This window comes from Alternaria postmessia, assembly GCF_024291825.1.
Source record: "Alternaria postmessia strain BMP 2775 chromosome Unknown scaffold_54, whole genome shotgun sequence".
Classification (NCBI taxonomy): domain Eukaryota; kingdom Fungi; phylum Ascomycota; class Dothideomycetes; order Pleosporales; family Pleosporaceae; genus Alternaria; species Alternaria postmessia.
The window spans coordinates 105,293-126,176 of NW_026260127.1; the positions used below are offsets into that span (position 1 = coordinate 105,293).

Sequence of the window (20,884 nt, forward strand, 5' to 3'; positions counted from 1 at the left end):
CGACTCTTTTCGGTTGCTCTGAGCACAGGTGCTCTGAAGGCCTTCCAGTCGTGAGATCACCCAAGGATATCACTTCGCTGTATATCGGATGTCTGGGAAGCCACGGCAGCACTTCGGTGGTCGTCGCGTTCACTGTACAATGTGTTCGTTGATACTCGCCTCTCGCGACGCATCTCGCGCTCGGGTTCCGGCCACAGTCGGACGGATGCGCTGAGATTCCCGACGCTTCAATCTCAAGGTACAAGAACGCCACGATGTCTTTGATGATAGAGCCAAGATGACGTTGCCGGACCGCCGCGCGGCAACTAATCAATATCGGCCTTATGTACCTTCTTCCCCAAACAAACCGAAATTTCCCCATCACTCCGCTCATCCGCTTCGCAAAACACCAAAATGCGAATCAATGTAGTCTTCCTACCCCAGGTTCACGTACGGCAGTTTAGGCAATCTGGGGTAAAATCGTAGACGGAACGACTTGTGCCACCAATCAAATGATACAGCGCCATCGGTGTTTGCCTCCACACTTCCCCGCAAAGTCACGATGTCCACGGGAATATGGTATTCTACACGCTTACACGATAGTCGGCCCGGAATGTGTAAGCGCGACGGAACAATTGTAGATTCTAGTAATCCAGTAAAGGGGTGCACCTCTTTGTCTCTAAGGCTTGGTATAAGTACCTGGCTGTCCCGATTACCAGGTAACCAGATCTCAAGTCATTCATTACCCGTCGTTCATCATGGCATTTCAACTTAAATATATCCTTGCAGTTGCAAGCGTTTTCTCCGGAGCGTTTGCCGACAAATACTCCAGGACAAAGCCCGATCGAGGCGCGCTAGTGGTCGATGCAACTGGCGCTACCATCGGCAGCTACCCCAACATCAGTGTCGCTGTGGACGCTCTGCACAACTTGACTGATGCGCAAAAGATCTTCATCCTACCCGGCATCTACAATGAACAAGTCTACGTCCCTCCTCATGTCGGACCTATCACCATCCAAGGCTACACCAAGAACGCCCATGGCTACAAGGACAATGAAGTCACTCTTACAAACAACTTCTCTCGTCAGATGCCTGAGATTCTCAACAACGACGCAACAGCTACTCTCCGCTTGAACTCACCAAATGTCCGACTCTACAACCTGAACATCGCCAACACGGCGGGCCAATTCCGTCAGAACGGACAAGCGCTTGCAATCAGCGCACAGAAGACAAATCAAGGGTTCTACGGCTGCCAGTTCACCGGCTACCAGGACACCATTCTCGCCAACAACGGTCGTCAAATCTACGCCAAATCCTTCGTCAACGGAGCCGTCGACTTCATCTTTGGTCAGCGAGCTATCGCCTGGTTCGACAAGATCGACATCCAGGCCATTGGCCCCGGCTACATCACCGCCAACGGCCGCGACGCCGAGAACAACACTAGCATCTACGTCTTCAACGAGGTCAACGTCTCCGGCACTAACGGCACCAACACGACTGTGCTGGGTCGCCCATGGAGACCATACTCCAGAGTCATCTTCCAGAACAGCTACCTCAGCGACGTTGTGAAGCCTGAGGGATGGTCTCGGTGGGATAACACGCAGAGCACTGATAATGTGGTTTACCAGGAGTACAAGAACTACGGACCTGGTGCTAATATCGAGGCGAGGGCGAACTTTTCGTCGCAGGCTGTTGCGCCGATCAAGGCTTCGGATCTGTTTGGCAGGGGCTTTGAGAAGGAGAACTGGGTTGATGCGGACTACTTGTAGACGTGGAGGAGATGGTGGAGCTATTATTCTTGTATAATGAATTCGATGGAGCTGGTACCCGTACTGCTCGGTATTCTTACAATCAATCCCATTGACCAATATGACCGTGCGCGGCCCGGCACTTCATGCACAAGCTTCTGACAGGGACCGTACACAAGAGAAAAACCGAACAGGTACAGAGATAACAAGCTTTACCTTGCAGCTTACAATAGGTCCTAACAAAAAAACTTATAACGATTAATAGTATTGTAGATTTCTAGATTCCTAATCTATATCTACATTAATCTTAATACGCTTTATTATAGTAGGAAGAAGTATCCTGCTCTAAGAAGATATTGAGTTTCTCTCTTTAATGTAGTGCAGGTAAGAATCTACGCGTAACGCAGACTCAGTGAGCTTAGCGCTCTTGTTTGCAAAACGATCTGCCAATCTCACGGTTGCTCTGCTGACGAGGATATTCGTCTTGGCCTATCCTTGTCTCGACGTTGAATCACGTTTGACAAGTCACGATGGATGGCTGTAAGCCAAACGGACATAGACAAAGAGAATATCGTCTTGGAGAATCTTTAGGACAAGGGTAATCACTAATCAAAGCTAAGGCTACTTCTGTCGCTCAATGCTTGCAGCGCGGCGCGATTAGGTGAGTGGTAGACGACAACGTTCGTCGGCAAACTTCCGCGGAACGGTGGGGACGATGCGACAGCGGGATGACGTCTTCTATCCGTAAGACTACTCTGACTGACAACGCGAAACTGAGACGTAGTGGCGGCGCAGAACGAGGGTAAATACTTTTCGCCTTCAATACATAAATATGTCGGATTGTATGGGAAGTTGGGTTCCAAATTGCTGCTGCAATTACCCAGCGTCTCGTGTACGTCATCGTCATGATCGTCGAGGCTTAATCGCGCACGCAAACATACAAAACGGCTGGCGAGAATATAGCTCGAACTTGTCCTCGCTAATCTTTGTCACCGTCATGGATAGTGAAGAGTTGATCGCGTAGGATGAGGATGCCGATTCTCCATTGATCGACCCTGGGGTTTCATAATGACGTTTCGGCAACATCAGAGGCACGTCAACAACAGACTTTAACGAATATGCTTCGCAGTTTCGCTCAAACTTCCTACATTCAAAACCATCTTACTTGCGAGATCTCTAAGAACAGCTAATAACACACTTTAAATCAAAATGGCATCACGTTTCCTCCAAAGCTTTTCGCGTTCAGCGCCCACCGCAGCCCGCTCATTGCAACAGCGAAGCGAAGGTAGCCATCATCCCCCTAGACAACAAAAAAGCAACTGACATGTTTCATCTCAGTCCTCGCACCCGTCCTTACCCGCACATACGCCAGCAGCGCAGCGCCAGGCCAAGCATCCAACGTCTCCAACCCCCAAGCAAGCAGCGCCGAGAGCCAGGACATCAACAAGAGCGCCTCGGTCGGCCGAACAGACAGGAACGATGGCGATCATGCGTCGATACAGAATCCAGTTAGCCATCCAGAGCACGACCGAGCAGGCGCGACGGAGGAGACTACAGAGAGCCAGGATAACATGAAGCATGACCCCAAAGAGTCGGATGCGAAGAAGAGGGAGAAGACGCTGAACTATGGCCAGAATAAGCCTTTAGATGCGGCGGATAAATAGATATTAATAAACGAACGTAATGGTTTTCTGTCAACTCCAATGCGAGTAGAGATCAAAGAACAATCTAATCGCTATCAATGCGACACATCTTGAGAATGTATCATGATGGTACGCCCAAGGGTTTCGTGAAAAGAAGCTTACCATTTGATTCTCGTGCTGGAGCATTCGACTGACGAAGGTCGCACGTTAATCTCCGCCCCCCTATCCTCAGAACAGTCAGAGATGGACTAGTACCTTCAACTGGAAACTTCCCCTCAGAGGTGAGGTACACAGAGAGGATAGGATCTGCTGAGGCAATGTCAACAAATGGTAATCGAACACTCTCCATGAGGGAAGTATGTCTCCAAATATTCCCCGGCGTCTCCCTCGATGTCTTCATCCGTTTCATGGAAGTACCATATGAAATGTCCCTTTCTTTCATATACCTTCTCACCATCGGAACCAATCTCTTTCAACAGTAGACCGTCCAACAATTGAAAGTCACCATCGATCGTGTGACTTAGTGCGGCAAGCACGCATTGGCTTCCATCATCTGGTATATCGTCCATGTCGTCCATCTGGAAAGTCAAGTCGTGTGGTCCGTTTGTTACGAATCTTATTATCCCCCAGCTGGTCTCCGGTGGAACGTTACTCCATTCGACGATCCGGCACCAGGTCCGGATGGTCAAGAGAAGCTCATGTTCTAATCGTGCTTCATGACCTGTTTGGCCTATTGGAGAGTACTCATACATTTCCATGGCTGCTAACGACGTCATATCCTTTCCGTGAGTCGACCCCGTCTCCACCCGGCCATCCACCGATGCCCAACTCCAGCTCGGAGTTGCAAACCAGTCCTCGTCGCATATCGGATTCGAGGACTTGGGCAGCCTTTTCGGTACTCTGTCTTTAGCACGTGATATGCGTGAGGTTCGTCTGTTTGTGTACCAGCTTAGGCTTAGGGGTAATGTTTTGATGAAATGACCGCCAAGGTACATGTCATCCATTGCATAGCCCATGCGTTTTGAGATAGCTGAAAGCGCCACCAGCTTATCAGTTTGAGGGTACGTGAGCTGACGTGCACTATATTCCTCGATGATTTTGGACCAGATAACTTCCAACTCCGCGCTATCTGAAGTTGATCTATTAACTTCCATATCCTCGCTATTTGGAATGTGCGGAAGGGATGGTATCGAACAATCAAGATTACTTCTAAAGAACTTCGTCAGGTTGGAGCAGTGTGAAAAGCCGCATGGAAGAGATTCGCTTGCATGTGGGACCTGTTCACAGTCCCAGAAGAGCTCTCCATGACCAATGCTCAGGACACGAGTAGCCAGCAAGCGTTCTTGCATGACCCACGCGCGACTGCCAGTCGGCTGATCGTTGAGTGCTTCCGTGAAGTAGTCTCGAGATAGTACGGTGTATTCATGAGTCTCCATGGAGCCTAGATGATGCGGTTTGTCGACGACATCAACTTTGAAAGGCAGCGTAGAGTCGAAAGTATAACCTCCAAGGCAACTTTCATTCGGACAAGCTGCTTGTGCCAGGGATAAGTTGATGATGCAGTTCGAATACACTTCTTGCATCCGTCCAGACTCGAATTGCCAGTCCTTGCTACTACCAAATCCAGACTGTATAATGCAAAGGGCGTCGATCCAGAGGTACTGGATACCAAGTTTCACTATGATGTGTATAGCCTCTTGGAAGGCGATGGGAAGACTGGTATAAGGCTGTCCGTCCCGAAAGTCTTGTAAGTTGTTGGCTGTCAGGCGAAGAAAACTGGGATTTGGTCCCCAACAGTAGCTCAAAGCAGCGTATGGGCCCGAAGGTTTTTCGTCTTGTGAGAGGATCAAGCGGAAGTTATGACCTCCAAGCTCAAGAAGCCGTGTAGGATAGGTATGTGGTTGAATATGCTTCTGACATTGCTCGTGCTTGTCTAAGCAAGAGTTCATCCATTCCAGCGCAGCCTCAATAGATTGGGTTACAGGGATGGTGGGTTTTCTACGGTATACACTGGTTGCTACCGGTAGTAGTGCTCTTGGTACGATGTAAAACCAGCGTACAAGCTCATCTCGCATTTGATCTTTGTTCGCGTCTATTCGTATGTGCAACCAAGTAACATTGGGGGGTCGTTCATCGTAGTCCCGTCCGTACTCGCAGGCACCGGTGAAGCAATCGTCGAAATTGCTTATCTGTACTCTTGCAAGCTTTAAAAGAGGAGCACATACATAACAACCATCTGCTGCTGCTTTTGTGAAAGACTCAAGGCTAGTATGATGATCGCCTCTTTTAACATCGCTTGTGAACATGTGCGAGCATACGTCGCAAAGCATTTTACTTCCCTCCTCTGGGCACGTAGCTGCGAAGGCAGATGGGCAAGGCGGACTGATGGCGAATAATGGCGTGTGCGTGTCGGGACAGTAGAATGACAAATAGTGGCATCATCGGTCGTGCATAATGCGGATGACCTGGTCAACACGAACGACTGGAGAGGTTGAGGGGCTTGCAGTTGCTAGGTGTCAACAGACATCAGGCAAAGTGATCGTAGTGTCAGTGCAAGGTGATGCCTGGTTGTGAGGCGTAGGTGCGGGGTGTCAGCTGCCCAGCCTGAACGCATCTTCGGACGACTCAGAGCCGCATAGAACACTCACTCGCGCCACATCCCTAATCTTGTCGCAACACCAACACCCAACTCATCAACGTCGCATCTACTTCTGATTACTCATTGTTAGACTTTTTTCGACTTCGTAGATGCTCGCACGCATCGCTGCAATCGCATTAGCTTGCTGTCCAGCCGAGTTGGCAGTGAATCCCGTCTCTTCCGCCACACCGTACTGCGCCGACTCAGTGCGCCACATCGTGTGTCCGTATTCGTAAAGCCGATAACCGTTCGGAGGAGATGAAAAGCAAGTGCAAAGGCAGATTGTTTCGCAGTTTCGAAACTGTTAAACACGGGACAGCGGGCACTAGTGTTTTGGCATTCACAGTCCACCAATGAGCAACATCAGATCACCACTAGCGCCTCGGCAACATCAGCTGTCGTTCATGCTACACCCCCTAGAGCCCACTATAGCTCTAGGCCTAACGGCGAACATGTCTCGCTTGGGCGAAAACACCAGGAGGTGTGAAACTTTGGTGGAGGTTCGATAGCGTTGAGTGAAGGGTGCCCTGGATTGTGGCACGGTAAGCATGAAACCACCCGCCCTGCGAACCTCAGGCATAAGTACAACGATTGCCGCCTCGTGTATTTTCCTCATCGCGCTTCATTCTCTTACCAACTTTACTTACTATCCTTTCTTTCAATCTCGTCTATCGTTCATTACATTCGTTACCAAGGCACAGGATGTCTCTTTACACTCTTTTCGCTGCGGCCCTTGTCGCTCAGTTCGCAAACGCGTACACCGTCATCCAGATCCCTCCTCCTTTCATGGAGAAGAACATTGATCCCATTGTCTTCCCCGGCGAGTTTGACAAGTCGCATCTCCACTCCTTCTACGGCTCCGACGCCGTCATCGCCAGCACAAAGACCAGTGCTGAGCTTCAAAAGGGTTGCACTAGCGCCGAGAACCCCAACGATCTGTCCACCTACTGGGTTCCTACTTTCCTCTACACCAAGGATGGCAAGAACTACGAGCCGGTCCCCGTCTTCCGCTTCAGCGCATACTACAACTTGGGCGAGACCCCTGCCGAGGTCGCCATCCCGCAAGACTTGATGATGGTTGCTGGCAAGGCCGGCGCCATGACCAAGGACGCCATGGACGTCAACGCAAAGGCCGAGTGGGCCTGCGAAAGCGAGAGCGTCGCCCTCGACGCCAACGGTTTCCCTTCCAAGACCTGCGGCACCCACGTCCAGCAACTCCTCTACTTCCCCCAGTGCGTCAACGAGCAGACCCTCGAGACTGGTTACAAGAGCCGTGAAAATGGCACACCCAACTGGTGCCCTGCTGGCATGAAGTCCATGCCCCAGCTCCGTTTCTCCATCCGCTACGATCTCCGCAAGGCCCTGCCCAATGGCTGGTCTGGAACCGCGCCTTTCAAGCTGGCATGCGGACCTGCGTGGTGCTCGCACGGTGACTTCATCAACGGTTGGGTTCCCGAGGCTGCTCAGAACATGGTCGGCACGACCAGCGAGAAGCAGCACTTTGCTCCCGTCAACGGTCCTCTTGGAAAATCCGATGCTGGCTCTACTTGCAAGTCTGCTGATGCTGACCCTAGCCACGGCACCAGCAACTACGCTGAGAGTGTTGCTGCCATGGCTAAGCGCAGCGTTGGCGCTTGGGGCTGGGAGACCAGGTCCAGGCTCGCTCGTCTGGTCAAGGGCGCCTAGGTCCGGTCGGAAATATCTGATACCCACCGTGGTACTTGAGAAAGGCTGAAAAGATGTTCATGTATATACTTAGAAGGAGAATTAACTCTGATTGACATTAACAAAACATACATATTGGAACTGCAGTAGCTTGCAATCTAGATATCCACTACACTACCATCGCAAACCCGTACACAATCTGCTGTCTTGTTCCACGCTGGCATCCTGACACGGCGTAACTATCATGCCTGCTCTTCTGTCTGTCTAAGACGGTCCAAGGTAGCGTCACTAATCGTATTGTACCACTCCACAATACCGCTTTTGATCCATCCGCCGCGGAGGGTGCTCATAGTAGAACCAAGATAGTTTCCGACCATCAAACCACCTCTGCCGTTCTCAGCTTTGATTCTATCGCAGAAAGTGTCGAGAGGTATGCTCTGTTGCATAGGCTCCATCCACTTAAGATCGTACTTGCTCATCTCTTTAGTCTCCTTCACGACCCGGATACCAGTCGTACTTGTCTTCCAAAGTCGATTGGTACAGAGCTGTATTCCTGCTGCGTTGCGGTCTAGAATCTTCAGCTGGCCGTTCCTCGCACGGTAGATTACTGTTTTGATATAACGGTCTGCCTCGTTGCCGGTCCGACCGTGGTCGAAGCGCAACTCGTGGTCGACAGGAACAAATGGAGTAACTTCCATCTCTCCAAGCAAGATATCGACTGTCTAAAGGCAGAACTCGTTCAAATGACGGCCAAACGGCGGTAAGTAGTCTGCGATGGATTCGGGGTCCTGATTGCCCACGAGGAGATGTGTGGCTGATGGGAAGCGACCGGCTTGCCAGGATGTATGCAGCTGCCGAGTGATGATATTTTGCCATTGCAATGAGACGAGTGCGTCAGCTTGTGGATCCAGCTCGTCCGTGTCTTCTACGGGTGCATATTGGGGACCTAAGTGGGTATATTGCATGCGCAGCTGATTGGGGATATTCAAACTCATCAGGCTCAGAACCAATGTCTGTAACTTTGGCAGAGGCGGACCTGTCATGAGTACATCGAACACAAATGGCGAGATTTCGTCTGCCTGAATGCGCAGATGCTCGAGGTGAGGTACTCGTCTTCTCAACGCTTCGCAAAAGGGATTGGTGGCAGGCATCTGAACACGCTCCTCGGCGCAGTTCTCGTCAAGCTCGAGATTATCCACAAAAAACTCAAGAGTTGAGCAGGACGGTGGCAGTGAATTGATCAGTGAGGCTCAAAGTTCAACCGGAATTTCCAACCCGTGTTCCTCATCATCATCTGACGAAGCGTCAAACGTGGACCCTTGTAGGAGCGGATCAAACGGACAATGGGGGGTGGTGAATGAAAATGATGTCAGTTCTTTCAGCTGGCTGGCGATAAGTATGGAGAGTTGCTTCGATGCAGCTATGAGACACAAGTCATTCGCCGCGGCGGGATCGTAGGGTGGTGGATTTAGCCGCACGGAGAGATTGCGCACAAGAGCGCCTGTCGTTTTTCGCGCCGCTTCGAGTGAACGGAGGAAGGGCACAGTGTTATGTTCATTGATCGGAATGTAAGTCCAGAGTAGTGGCGTTGCCAGCACATTCCATTGGCGACAGACTTTCAGTGCGTTAATATAGTCTCGTCGACCTGTCTTCGAATCCTGGTATAGTTCTTCGAATACCTGGAGTTTGAGCTCGTTTGGTAAGCGATTGAAGGGTGCCTCGAGTGACGACATTTTCGACGCCAGGGTGACAAAGAGTTGAAGTGAGTGGATCAGCTAGTTTGGTTGTTATGATATTAGGAAGGGAAAAATACATTGAAGGCGAGCCTTCTTATGTGGACAGAATACCTAGGCACCTATACCTGCGTACAATGAAACAAGGTGATTAGTAAAGGCTCCTGTATTCTAGTTGGTAACACTTTCACTAAACAGCGTGAAGGCGTGGGTTGCGTAAGTCGTCGACACAGCATGATACACTTTCGGTGAGCCATGAAAATCGTCCCAACGCTCATTAGGTTCGTTATCTGCATTAAAGCATTCTGCCCTAGTTCGACCGTCACACCGTTTCCGTAAAGCAGCATACGGGATATTTAGTAGTCGAGTGATTCTTGAGTAGCATACTGTCATTGGGCAGCACCTTCCCATTCTAGAAGTCACGCTCACTTCTCTCACCTCAGTTACCGACGAATGGCTCATAGCAGCGTACTCGATGTCGTTTGCTCCACTACTTGCTTTCGATTGCCTACACCGATCTCACACTCTTACCTCGATTAGGTTCACACCGGAATGAAGCTCCACATCCTCCACATCCTAGCCATCGTAGCATTGGCTTCGGCACATATCCTCCCACCCACCTCCACCGACAGTTCAACCGTCAATCTCACTCGCGATGCCTACAAAAACGCCGATGCAGATGGTGCGAAACTCAGCAACATCTCCGACGACCATGATCCTTCTATTGTCCACACTCTCGCCAACCCACCCACCAAATTCGAGAAAGCAATCTCGATCGGTCAAACTTTAGACTCGGCCATGCGCTCCAAGGATAGTGTCGCCCGCTGGTTTTTCAAAGACTTCCCACAGTTCGCCGAAACATGTCAATCACCTTTCACCGGTGACGGAAAAGCCGAATTGGCGAAGTGGGGTTTCGACGACAGCGACGCGTTAAGCGCTACGGTGGCCAAGGAGTGCGATTTCGATGGTTATCACAAGATCAAGGCGGCGTTTGATGAACTTGGTCTCGACACTAGAAGCAGTAAGGATGGGGACCGAATCATTGCTTCAAGGTGAATCACCGGGATGGCGTGGCTATCAAGAGAAATGAGGACGGGAGTTTACCAATTGAGGCGAAGCAATACTATGATGTTTGTGGCAAGGAGTATAGGGTGAATGATTCCCCTCTTGACAAGAACCACTGCGATGAAGCAGTACTAACATCACCAGGCTACAGGTGCATCTTTTGAATTTGCCGTCAATCCTAACGGCCTTATAGCCCTCATGAACGTGATGAGCATGACTTATTCCGCGAAGACATACACGTGGTTTCGTACACCCCTCCCCGAAGAGCTCCCGCATATCGGTACGACGCAGGACATTGCCTGGGCCATGTGGAACCGCGTCGATGCACCTGATCTCGCCGGCCTGAAGTATCTGCTCGTCACGCAGGTCATGAACGCGGGGAGTAGAGAGCTGTTTAGAAGTGCGCTGGAAACACTGAATCCGCCGCAGAGTGAGTACAAGTTGTGGCCGGGAGAAGAATTCAAAATAGAAACGAAGGGAGGGAAGGCGATTCTGGGTATGTCACGCCCAGCCTGGGAAACGACACTTCCGATAAACATCCATGAAGAGGTGGGCACTGACTAAACGCAGGCTCACCGGTGGGCCGATGGGCTGGCTACCTCTTACTACAGCACAAGGACCAACTTGGAGGGAACCGATATATCGAAAAGGTTAGGTTGTTCAAGCCACCAGGCGCGAGTCTACCGTATCTTCTCTTCTATGTAGCAAAGGAACCGGCGGCTGGACAAGCTAGCTTGACGGAGGCTGAGGCGCAGGCAGAGAAAGGCTCGCTACGGGTGGCAAGAAGAGAGATGGGCGGTAAGAACTTTTTGAGAAAGCACGTCATCCACATGGGGTAATAGAACATACCTATGACGTAAATGCCCTACGGAGTGTGTGTGACGTCGGAAATATTGGTCCCGAAGATGCTTCTAGAATGAGGACCGAAAGCTGGGTGGATTCGAGAATAGCAGATGTGCTTTATTGGCACACCGCCTTATCTTCCGCCGAGCCTTCTCATGTGACCACGCGGATCTGACTGGGGTATTGATTGGGCAGGCGCTCGACGCGCTCGACGCGCTCGACGTGTTTTACCCCTCCACGAACTTCACTCTTCGCACCACCCACACCGCATTTTAGCCCCTCGTAAAGCATCAGGTGCCCTTCCAAGTGCTTCCTGCCAACTATATAAAGCTCCTCGCGTTGTGCCTAGGAAATTTTCGGTACGCATGAATAAGATTCACGTCCACAAGACGGCGAGTGACGAAGAAACGAGTTTCCACGACGCAGACCACGACAATACGGCGAGCAATGTCTCCAAATACCTCCTCCACACTTTTCGACAACTTCGGTCTCAATGACGAGACTGACTCGAATCAGAGCCATCTCCTCGTCATCCATACTCCCGGGTAAGACTTCCCACTCAACATCACCGCTAACAGGCTAGCCCTAGGGAACGTATCCAAAGCTACACCAACGACGACGATACCCTCCTCCCCTCCCTAGGGACGTAGCCGACGACGGGGGCGGGGATCTATACCCGTAAAGTCTCACGCCCAGAAGAACTCATGGCACATACAACATCGTCACAAAAACAGAGACATATGGCCAGCGCAAATACAACGCAGGGGGGAAAGGCATGAAGGTAGGATGTGAGGACAGGAGATACGAAGTTCTTCTGGGATGTCGGATACAACTCCTGCGCATATTGGCATCTGCACTGAGTGCAAAATCCCTGCCTGTCCTGCACTCACATTGAGTGGGTGCTTATACCCCCCTGTACAGACTTAGCAAGTCGAACAAGCCTCTTCATTAATATTCTTCTATCGGTGTATCAATGTCTGATTCTTTTCTAGTGAATGTGTCGATCATGGGGGGTTGGACCTTTCTTTCATCTGTTCTTCCTTAGTCGAATGGCAAACAAATCTTGCCAAGCTACCTGGCGAGCAATATTTGCGTATGATACATGACAACTTCCAGAAATTGTCTGTTAGCGTCCCGAACACGCCGCCGCCACGTCCGGCGCCAAAGCCATATCCAACCGGGCCGCATCAGAGCGGTGTCTCAAAGGTAGGTAACACACCTCGAGGTCACAGCATGATCATATGCTGACTTCTAGAATTAGCACCAGCACGGTATTACCTCGGTGTGGATTTAATCATGACATTCATCCAGGCTTCCGTGGTACACGTCAGCGTGATAGAGGTAACTGGACAAGAAACCTTTCATTTGGGTATTCGGAGACCCTAGGAACGCGAAAGATGGGAATCATAAGGGGCAAGCATGGATGATGGGCAGATCTGCCCGTCTGCAGACTGAGACGTGGGTTTAGTTCGACGAATGGTCTAGGAAATTACGAACGGGGATTTCTTGAGTTGAGGGAGGTGAGAGCGAAATTGAAGGAGGTCAGCAATAGTCGAAAGAAGTTTAAGCAGGAGCGATTTGTGTTTTGGAAGAAGGGAATGCAGAAGATGGGGAAGAGGAATAAACACCGGAAGATTGGTCAAAAAGATGGAAAAGGCCGAGCAGATGCTTGGGGGAAGTCAGCGTGCAAACTGGCTGTGTGATCAGTGTCGACGGGGTGGAATGACGATGTGGCAGCTCATCATTTGGGATTCGTGGACTCAATTTCGTTCATTTAGACTATAGACGGGGATCGCGAACATGATAACAACGCTGGATGCGAACGCTATCACAACAGACAAGACATGTTTGAATGGAACGAGTTTGATCTTTCCTAACAAGCTCTTTGGGCCTGAGTGGGTATCCATGATTAACGCCTTTGAATGCCTTGCAAACGACCCCGATACTCCTAGTAATGCATGATCCGTGGCCTTAGCCCAACAGCCATGTACTTGCTGCTAGAGCTACAATTCTCAGTAGCTCAATGTGCACGAGTTGACGAGCCTCTGTTGCTCCCATGACTCACCAGCAGCACGACGTGCTTTGATTATAAAAAATTGTCATCGCATATCCTGGTTGCACCAAGAACAAAGCCCTCACTCTCATCCACTCCTCACCGTACTAGCATCGTCCCCACCACCCCCTCCATCCTTCTTTTTCTTCTTCTTTTTCCTCTCTCCATCCCCAGCAGCAGTAGCCCCTCCCTCGCCATCCACCTTCTTCTTGGGCCGCCCCAACTTACTCTCCCTCTCCCCCCTCCCCGCGTCCTCGGCACCACCAGCACCAGCACCACCAGCCTCATCCTTGTCCTGCAGCACCGCCCCCTCATCCGTATCAAACGCCTTCCTCTTCCTCTTGAGCTCTTTATCCGTCTCCAGCATCTCGCTCACACGGCCCAGCTTGCCCGTGTCGCGGCGCAGCATGAATTTGAAATCGTCGAGCTTGATCTTGGCGCGGCGCGCGTGGTGGGCAACGGATGCAGCTTCGTGGCAGGTTTCGATGATGTAGTCTGTGATGATTTCGTCGAGGACGCGCATCGTTTCTGCGAGGGGGTAGTCGTTGTCGCCAAAGGCGAGGAGGAAGGCTTCTACTGTTCAAAGGCGCGTGGTGGTGTTAGTTAGTGTGCTATGCGGACCAAGTAGACGAGGCGATAATGGCAAGGCTAAAGGACCACATTCTTACAGTCTTGCGTGGGGAACTGCTGGCCTTTTTGCCGCAGCCTCATGCGTGGCTCCGTCATGCTGGCGTGCTGCTGTCTCTTTGTCGCGCTTCCTTCAGCTCAGAAATACGGTTGTATCGTCTTTGTCGCGTTGCCGATCCGAAGCGCGATACGGGAGAGGTTTTGGATCTGGATCTGGATTTGAGCACGTTAAGAGGACTCCGGACGTGGCAGTTGGCGATGGATCTGGAGTCGCGATTGTCCGCAAGACTAGCGCGCGACGTGCGACGTGCTGCAATGACGATCCCTCCCGGAGGTCGCATGCGAGCGCGCACGGTCCCCGACAAGGCCGCCGCGGCGCATATGCTTGCGACGACAACAACGACAATCTAGTTCAGAAGCGCGCGCACGCATGCAGAGGCAGCAACTCTCAGCCCACCGTTCCGAATCAGTTCTATTCCTCTAAACAAATAGATAAAAAAGCAACACACGAGCTACCTCCCACGCCGTCCGTCTCACATTCACGCAATACCCTCTCTCTATCTCACTGTTCTCCCGGAAGCCACCTAGGCACTTTCACAATCATGGTCCGTAAACCCCCATCATCCACCACTCCCTTCCCCCAACAACCAGCTAACCACACACCCACGCCCTCCCACAGACCGCTCTCTTCAACTTCCAATCCCTCCTCCTCGTCATCCTCCTCACAATCTGCACCGCTACCTACGCGCACGCCACGTTCCCCACTTTCCTCGACTCAAGAAAGGACTCGTACTACATCAGTCCCGTGTGGAAGGCTGCCAGGATCGGCGAGAGGCTGAGTCCGTATGTCAGTCTGGCGTGCGTGGTCATGGCTGTAAGTCAAGGGCTCTCTTGATGTGACGAATGGCGGGGTTACGAAGGGGGAACAGGGACGATGGGGACGATGGATGGATGGATGGATGGATCGGGAGACGATATGGAATCGAGGGGGACTAGATGTCTACACGGCATGGAGGGCTGACGATATATAGGTATTGCAATTTATGAGTTGAGCGGCGTTGTACAGGGGACGCTGGGGGCACACGGGCAGGGAAACAAAAAGGGTGGTCACGAGGCGAGACCTCCACTGTTCTCTCTCTCCACTTCCATCTCCTCCACCTCTTTTTACCCACCCAGCTGATAATGAGCGTCGTCATAAGATGTGAGGCATGATGTTCATGAGAATGGGATGCTACCTATGTGTCGAAGAACCACGGCACGGACATGGTCGGCTCGTTACTCCAACATGATGTACCACATCATTCAATGTAGTCGAGTCCAATAAAGGCTCCTCCAAAGATTACAAGGTAGATGCAAAGTAAAAAGCGGACAATGAGCACCTCAGTCGACAGACAAGATGAATGCTGTGCAAGTCATGATTCGACAAGGCCCAAAAGGATCCCCAAGCACAATAGAGTCAAGAGAAACGAAGCCATTCATCAAGTCACACACATGTACATAAATACACATTGCAAGCCAGTGAGCATTTCAAAAGATGTTTTTGTTCTTTCCATAAAGATTAAAAAGGATATATACAAAACATGTAAGCAAGCTTTTACACCTGCTATCGTGCAGTGCCAGTGTACCAGCACAAAAAAACCTGCCAAATACCATCTAATTCCCTCACCCACCCCCCATAGAACACCACACACACACACACCCAATTTCGTACTATAGCAGTTGATGATACACGACGTCTCCAGCGCCTGGACTAATCTCGTGAGATGAGAGTTTCTGACATTTTAAGCGTTTCCATAAAAGAGCAAACAAGTTGAGGGACAAGGACGACAGAGAGAGAGAGCAAGAGAGAAAAAAACAAGGACCAAAAAATCCCCAGTCAAATGGACCCAACTCCCCGTCCATTGCTGGCGAACCCATGTATAAATGAACAAGTGGGGAGAGAAAAGCCACCACCACAAAACCAAAGTTTCAAGAGTAAGTTGGGGAAGGGTAAGAAAAAGATAGAACCATGAGCAACATAACCATCTCCATCGTGACAAAAAGCAAAGGGGGAATCAGAAAGTCGTTCGTCACCGCTGCAACAGCCAAGAGCCGGACCTAACTCGCTCTTGAACTGCCATTAGTGATCACGACTCCCCTCTCCCTTTTCGAAGCACCCATGGAGCGCCGGTCGCGATCCCCTACGTTCTTGCGCACCCTCAACGTCGCTACCGTCCTCGACCATGACGTCAACGTGGTGAAGATCAGGCTGGCTATGCGCATCGTCCGCGTCCTCGTCATCGTCGTCATCGTGGTCGCTAACCAGACCAGGGTTCGACTCAACGGTGTTGGGGCTGAGATGATGGTCTACCGGTGAGCTAGGCTCGTGGTGGTCGTTGTTGGGTGAGGGAAACGACAATGGGAGGCGTGCGTGGCTGGAGTGAGATCCCTTCTTACTGCCAGGTCGAGACGACTGGGCTTTGCTTGCGGGAGCGCTGGCAGGGAGACGGGCGAGATGGGGTGGCACGGCCGAGACAGGAGTTGGTGCCGGACTATCGTCATCCGAAGCGTCTATTGCGTCCAGGTCGACCTTTGAACGCGCAGTCTCGACAAGCTCCTTGAAGTCGCCTTGTGCGCCGCTGTTCTGGAAACGCGCAGCGAGATATGGCATGGATGATGACTTGACGAAGCTAGCTGGTGTGGCAGTCTTGGAGTCGTCACGTGGCGCGGCATTTGGATCACGATGTACTTCCCGAGCTTGAGGAGCAGGTGCAGTCTGTGATGCTAGCGTGTGGACGATACCAGGAGTAGCAGGGACGGGGAAAGATACGGCTGGCGGCGCAGCTGGGGTGCTGGCTGGTTCGGTGGCGGCAACAGGAGTCCCAACTTCGTTAACATCGACAGGCACACCACAGGTAATAGCTGCAGCGTCGTGGCTCTTAAAGACCTGTTGATGCTTTATACGGCAGTGGTTCAAGAAACCTTGGGTGTTGGAAAAGTTGCTGTGACCACAGGGAGCGCAGTACAAGCGCACCCACTGGCCGTCTGTCGATCGCTTGTGCAACAGCGGGTCAACCTTGGGCGCTGGTGCTGGAGTTTCACCAAGAGGAGTGAGCTTCAACATTCCAGTCGAAGTTCGCGACGTGCGGCCTCTGTGAGCTGACCCGTAGTCAGCAAAGCTGCCGCGCGTCGTCCTACCCTCCCCAGCGCCAAAGTAACCTTGAGCTTGCTGAGCAAGTGCGCGTTCAGAAACGGGGTCGAACTTGGCATCTGAGATCAACCATTTTGCATAATGCCGAGTGTACGGGCCGTCGGTCACTCCCCAAGGAGCAGCATACTGCGGTTCCGTAAAGCCAGAGGCGGGTTGCAACGAAGCACCAACGCCGAGACTAACATCCTCACTGAGACCTTCGGTACCCGGGAAAGGAATGAGCGAACACCGCCTTAGCTGCTCGAGGGAAACCTGGCATTTGGCGAGCTCCTGTTCGATCAAACGGAGTTCGTTGTGTTTCAGCAGAATCTCGTAGTTGATTTGCGCCTCGATGGCTTGTTGCACAGGAGTCAGTCCAGAATCCATGGTAGTAGATGGCGTGTTGATAGAGTCAGATTTGGTGGTCGGTTGTGAAGATTTCGATGCCTTGCTCTTGCTGGCGCCCTCTTTCCTCGAGGGTTGCGCCTTTGGTCTGACGTCTAGGACCTCTGCAGGTGCTTTGGGTGCGTCTGCAGTACGTTCATTTTCGGCAGCGGCTTTTGCGTTTGCATTTCCGTTGACAGCTCTAATCTCACCGTGCGCGCCCTTCCACTTCTTCATTACTGGTTCAGGACTGTCAGTCCGTTTCCGCTTGATCTTGTTCATGAAGTGTGGCATGTCGACGACCGGCAGCGGTCTTGACTTGTGAAGGGTAGATTTTTCCATGATCTTGTCGCCAGGCGACTCGTTACACCATGGGAGGCGGAACATGGACTGCATTGTGAAAGAAGTGGAAGCCTAAAACCAACAGAGCTCATCTGTAGTTGTGAGGGTCGTGCGCATCGAAGTCCAGGTGCTAGTAAGGCTGCAGGATGACGTTGCGCCAACAGTAATGCGCGACTGGAGTTCGACAAGAAAATCGAACAGAAGTCGTGCGAGGGAAGAATATTAAAACAGGTAGGGGGTATCAAGTGTGCGCGAAGGAGTGCAGGAAGAGAAGCAACAAGCAGTTAAGCCGTTGCGATGGTGACGTGGAGGGCAAGAGGCGCGATGATCGGCCACTTGATAAGGAAGAAACAGCCGCACCAGCACGAAATCCTAGAAAAGAATTCGTGAATACAGGATAGAGGGGTGTATTACAGTTGTGCAGGGCTACAAAAGGCCGTGTAGAGGCGTGGTGGGGGAGGAGGTTGGGGATGGTGTGCCAGATGGCGATGATGTTGTGATGAAGGGCAGCGACGACGAAGTTCGGGGGGGGAGCAGTCATTCAGCGCATTTCCGCACGTACGGGCTAAGCTAAGCGGCGCTAGCGGGGGTATCCCTGTCGAGCCACCTCCTTGCCGGAATTGGCGATGTGTGCCCTTGCGTCTCAGACAAAAGTCGTCGACAAAGCAATTCACATGCGAAAAATAACAGCCATCCAACATATCGCACCTCTCCCCCGCCCAGTGTCCCTCGCGCATCTCACTGGGGCATGTCGCTCTCGACTCAACGCGTAAGGTTTGCTTTTCGCGCAATTTACATCATTATGGGGCCCTTCGCTAAGTGTTAGCCAAGGGGCGTGTCCGCTAACCTGCTGCCAGCAAACGTTTAACGACTCAAGTCTTGTCTCAGTCGTTATGTCATTCGGCTTGCCGGCTTACGGCTGTCCGCGGGGGATTCGCAACGTGGTAAGCACTGGGAGGGCACCATGAGATGATCTATCAGTCAAATGTGCCCACGACAACTTTTTTTCTTTCGCGTAGACCGACAATTCATAACAAAGCGGAAGCGTCGGATCAAGGAACGATCCCAGGGACACTATTTACTCTCCGATGGTCTACTCGTGTCGCTCCCACCACACCTCCAACGCCTCGATCAACGTCCGGTGAAGTATACACCTCACTCCTGCTGTGTGGAACAAGGTACTCGTCCTAGCCCCAAGGATGCCCAAGGTCAATTATGCTTCCAAGTGTGGACGCGCATGCAAGCCAAGCCAACGCCACAAAGTGCCGCCGGTGTCCCAGCCTAGCCTGGCCTTAGTCCTGCCCTCCACACACTGGCGACTAGCAGCCGGTCCACTAATACGATGCGAGAGTGCACCCCCCAGCTGAAACATTCTCAACACCACGATGGCGATCGGCTTCCATGCATCATCCTCTCACGATTGAAGACGTCATGTGACTTATAGTGAAGGCTTGGCAATCATATTTCTAATACAATGCAAAGAGACGAGAATGTTCTGTAAAAAATTGTCCCGAGTCACAAGCACTTTATGGAGGCAACTTCTATGGCAGAATGACTCTTATTAGAAATGGTGATGGATTGCGTTGAGGGCTAAGCTGATCGCGGTCCCGGGCCCTCTTCCGTCTCCGGTTTCGCCCGTGCTTTCGATGCGCGTTGCTTCGGCACGTGGGCTAACCGCTCCGATGCCCACTCCGAATCCAGATGTCTCTCCCTAACCAGGACCCTCCAACCATCGAGAACGCCGGATACATGATCGAAAAGTAAGAAAAATACGCCTATCGCAATTCAAGATTCTGCAAATCACGCGCTGCTACCCACAGCCCGTGGTATCGCACTGTGAGCGAAAGCGCCCACACCTGGTGATGTCGATGCCGGCTCATCTACGGCGCCCACCACATTGCCATCGCTGACTTGTTCTTCCCCTCGACTCATCCGCTTTATCGCGCTCCTCAGCGCGGCTTCGCCTTCCCGGCCCGGTGTCATTGCCAGATTCTTGAAAGGACAAGTACCTGCCGCAAGCGCTGCATCTTCAATCTCGCTCTCGCTCTCGCTGCCGTCACGCAGGACCCTCTTCCCATGCAAGAAACCCTCAGGCTCAACCTCAGGCACTAATCGCTCGTCTGCAAACTCATCGCCATCGCGGACGTACCATTTTGCAAAGAGGTCGTTTTGAATCCAAATGACCTTTGACAGCGCTTTGACTAATGCAATTTTCTTATCCATCTTGAGTCTAGGATGTGAAAGTACTGCTTCGGTGATGATGTCTTGGACGAACGAGAGTGTAACACCGATATGCACGTACTCAACATGCAAAGGATGCGCTCGTCCCTGACCCACGTGCATCATACCGACCTTGTTAAGATACTCCCAGAACTCCATTTTAGACGGGTCACTGCATAACTTTGTGAGGTAGCCCCGCAGAAACATTTTGCGGTACAGGATCTGGGGTGAGTTCTCGCTCAGATTAGGGTCCACCGGCCCTTCGTACGACGTCGATCTGGTTTCAAAGGCTCGTGCGGTGATGTCGTACTGTAGCAGCTTTTTGTAGACGATGTTGACGACGGCGGGGATGAGCGCTTTGATGTATTTGGCGCCGGTTGTTAGGGCTTCGATGTCGCCTGCGTCCGTTAGTCGAAGCTCTAATGGGGGAACCTTTGTCGGACTTACGTGAGCTGAAGTCGAGAAATGAATGCAGGTATTGTATTCTTGCTTCTAGGCTTGTGTAGAGATCGCGACGGTCAATATGCTGCATTGGTCGACGGTCGAGGGGTGTCATGTTGGGCATTTTGAGTTGTGATGGCGAAAGTAGATTGCGCTTCTCCAATGGACGGTGAACTCTGCAGATGTTGAGATGACCTTTGAGCGGCGATGGTATTGAGAACTATATTCGGTTCAGCCTGCGACATATATCATGGTCGTATCCGGTGTATACGCCTCGAGGCGTTCAACTCAGGTAGGTGGCTCGTGCGTGATGGTGGTGTGTTCGGTCGTAAGA

General features: G+C 51.7%; 8 protein-coding genes across 8 annotated transcripts; 4 read left to right on the plus strand and 4 right to left on the minus strand.

The window, feature by feature from the left end:
- Positions 1-737: 737 nt before the first annotated feature.
- J4E82_007677 (uncharacterized protein) lies at positions 738-1,748 on the plus strand (the record flags this gene model as incomplete). Its single annotated transcript, XM_051733921.1, has 1 exon — positions 738-1,748. The coding sequence occupies one exon, from the start codon at positions 738-740 to the stop codon at positions 1,746-1,748; it is 1,011 nt and encodes a 336-aa protein (XP_051586332.1).
- A 1,188-nt stretch (positions 1,749-2,936) lies between these two features.
- On the plus strand, positions 2,937-3,391 carry J4E82_007678 (uncharacterized protein; the record flags this gene model as incomplete). The annotated part of the gene is made up of 2 exons (XM_051733922.1): positions 2,937-3,012; positions 3,066-3,391. 2 exons carry the CDS (start codon positions 2,937-2,939, stop codon positions 3,389-3,391), a joined length of 402 nt encoding a protein of 133 aa, XP_051586333.1.
- Positions 3,392-6,710: 3,319 nt separating this feature from the next.
- Positions 6,711-7,694, plus strand: J4E82_007679 (uncharacterized protein; the record flags this gene model as incomplete). Its single annotated transcript, XM_051733923.1, has 1 exon — positions 6,711-7,694. The coding sequence occupies one exon, from the start codon at positions 6,711-6,713 to the stop codon at positions 7,692-7,694; it is 984 nt and encodes a 327-aa protein (XP_051586334.1).
- A 221-nt stretch (positions 7,695-7,915) lies between these two features.
- J4E82_007680 (uncharacterized protein) lies at positions 7,916-9,111 on the minus strand (the record flags this gene model as incomplete). Its single annotated transcript, XM_051733924.1, has 4 exons — positions 7,916-8,391; positions 8,422-8,709; positions 8,783-8,824; positions 9,105-9,111. 4 exons carry the CDS (start codon positions 9,109-9,111, stop codon positions 7,916-7,918), a joined length of 813 nt encoding a protein of 270 aa, XP_051586335.1.
- Positions 9,112-9,958: 847 nt separating this feature from the next.
- Positions 9,959-11,310, plus strand: J4E82_007681 (uncharacterized protein; the record flags this gene model as incomplete). Its single annotated transcript, XM_051733925.1, has 3 exons — positions 9,959-10,427; positions 10,623-10,967; positions 11,042-11,310. The coding sequence occupies 3 exons, from the start codon at positions 9,959-9,961 to the stop codon at positions 11,308-11,310; spliced, it is 1,083 nt and encodes a 360-aa protein (XP_051586336.1).
- Positions 11,311-13,455: 2,145 nt separating this feature from the next.
- Positions 13,456-14,093, minus strand: J4E82_007682 (uncharacterized protein; the record flags this gene model as incomplete). The annotated part of the gene is made up of 2 exons (XM_051733926.1): positions 13,456-13,943; positions 14,036-14,093. 2 exons carry the CDS (start codon positions 14,091-14,093, stop codon positions 13,456-13,458), a joined length of 546 nt encoding a protein of 181 aa, XP_051586337.1.
- A 2,020-nt stretch (positions 14,094-16,113) lies between these two features.
- Positions 16,114-17,943, minus strand: J4E82_007683 (uncharacterized protein; the record flags this gene model as incomplete). Its single annotated transcript, XM_051733927.1, has 1 exon — positions 16,114-17,943. One exon carries the CDS (start codon positions 17,941-17,943, stop codon positions 16,114-16,116), a length of 1,830 nt encoding a protein of 609 aa, XP_051586338.1.
- Positions 17,944-19,689: 1,746 nt separating this feature from the next.
- On the minus strand, positions 19,690-20,674 carry J4E82_007684 (uncharacterized protein; the record flags this gene model as incomplete). Its single annotated transcript, XM_051733928.1, has 2 exons — positions 19,690-20,507; positions 20,557-20,674. 2 exons carry the CDS (start codon positions 20,672-20,674, stop codon positions 19,690-19,692), a joined length of 936 nt encoding a protein of 311 aa, XP_051586339.1.
- Between the last annotated feature and the right edge of the window lie 210 nt (positions 20,675-20,884).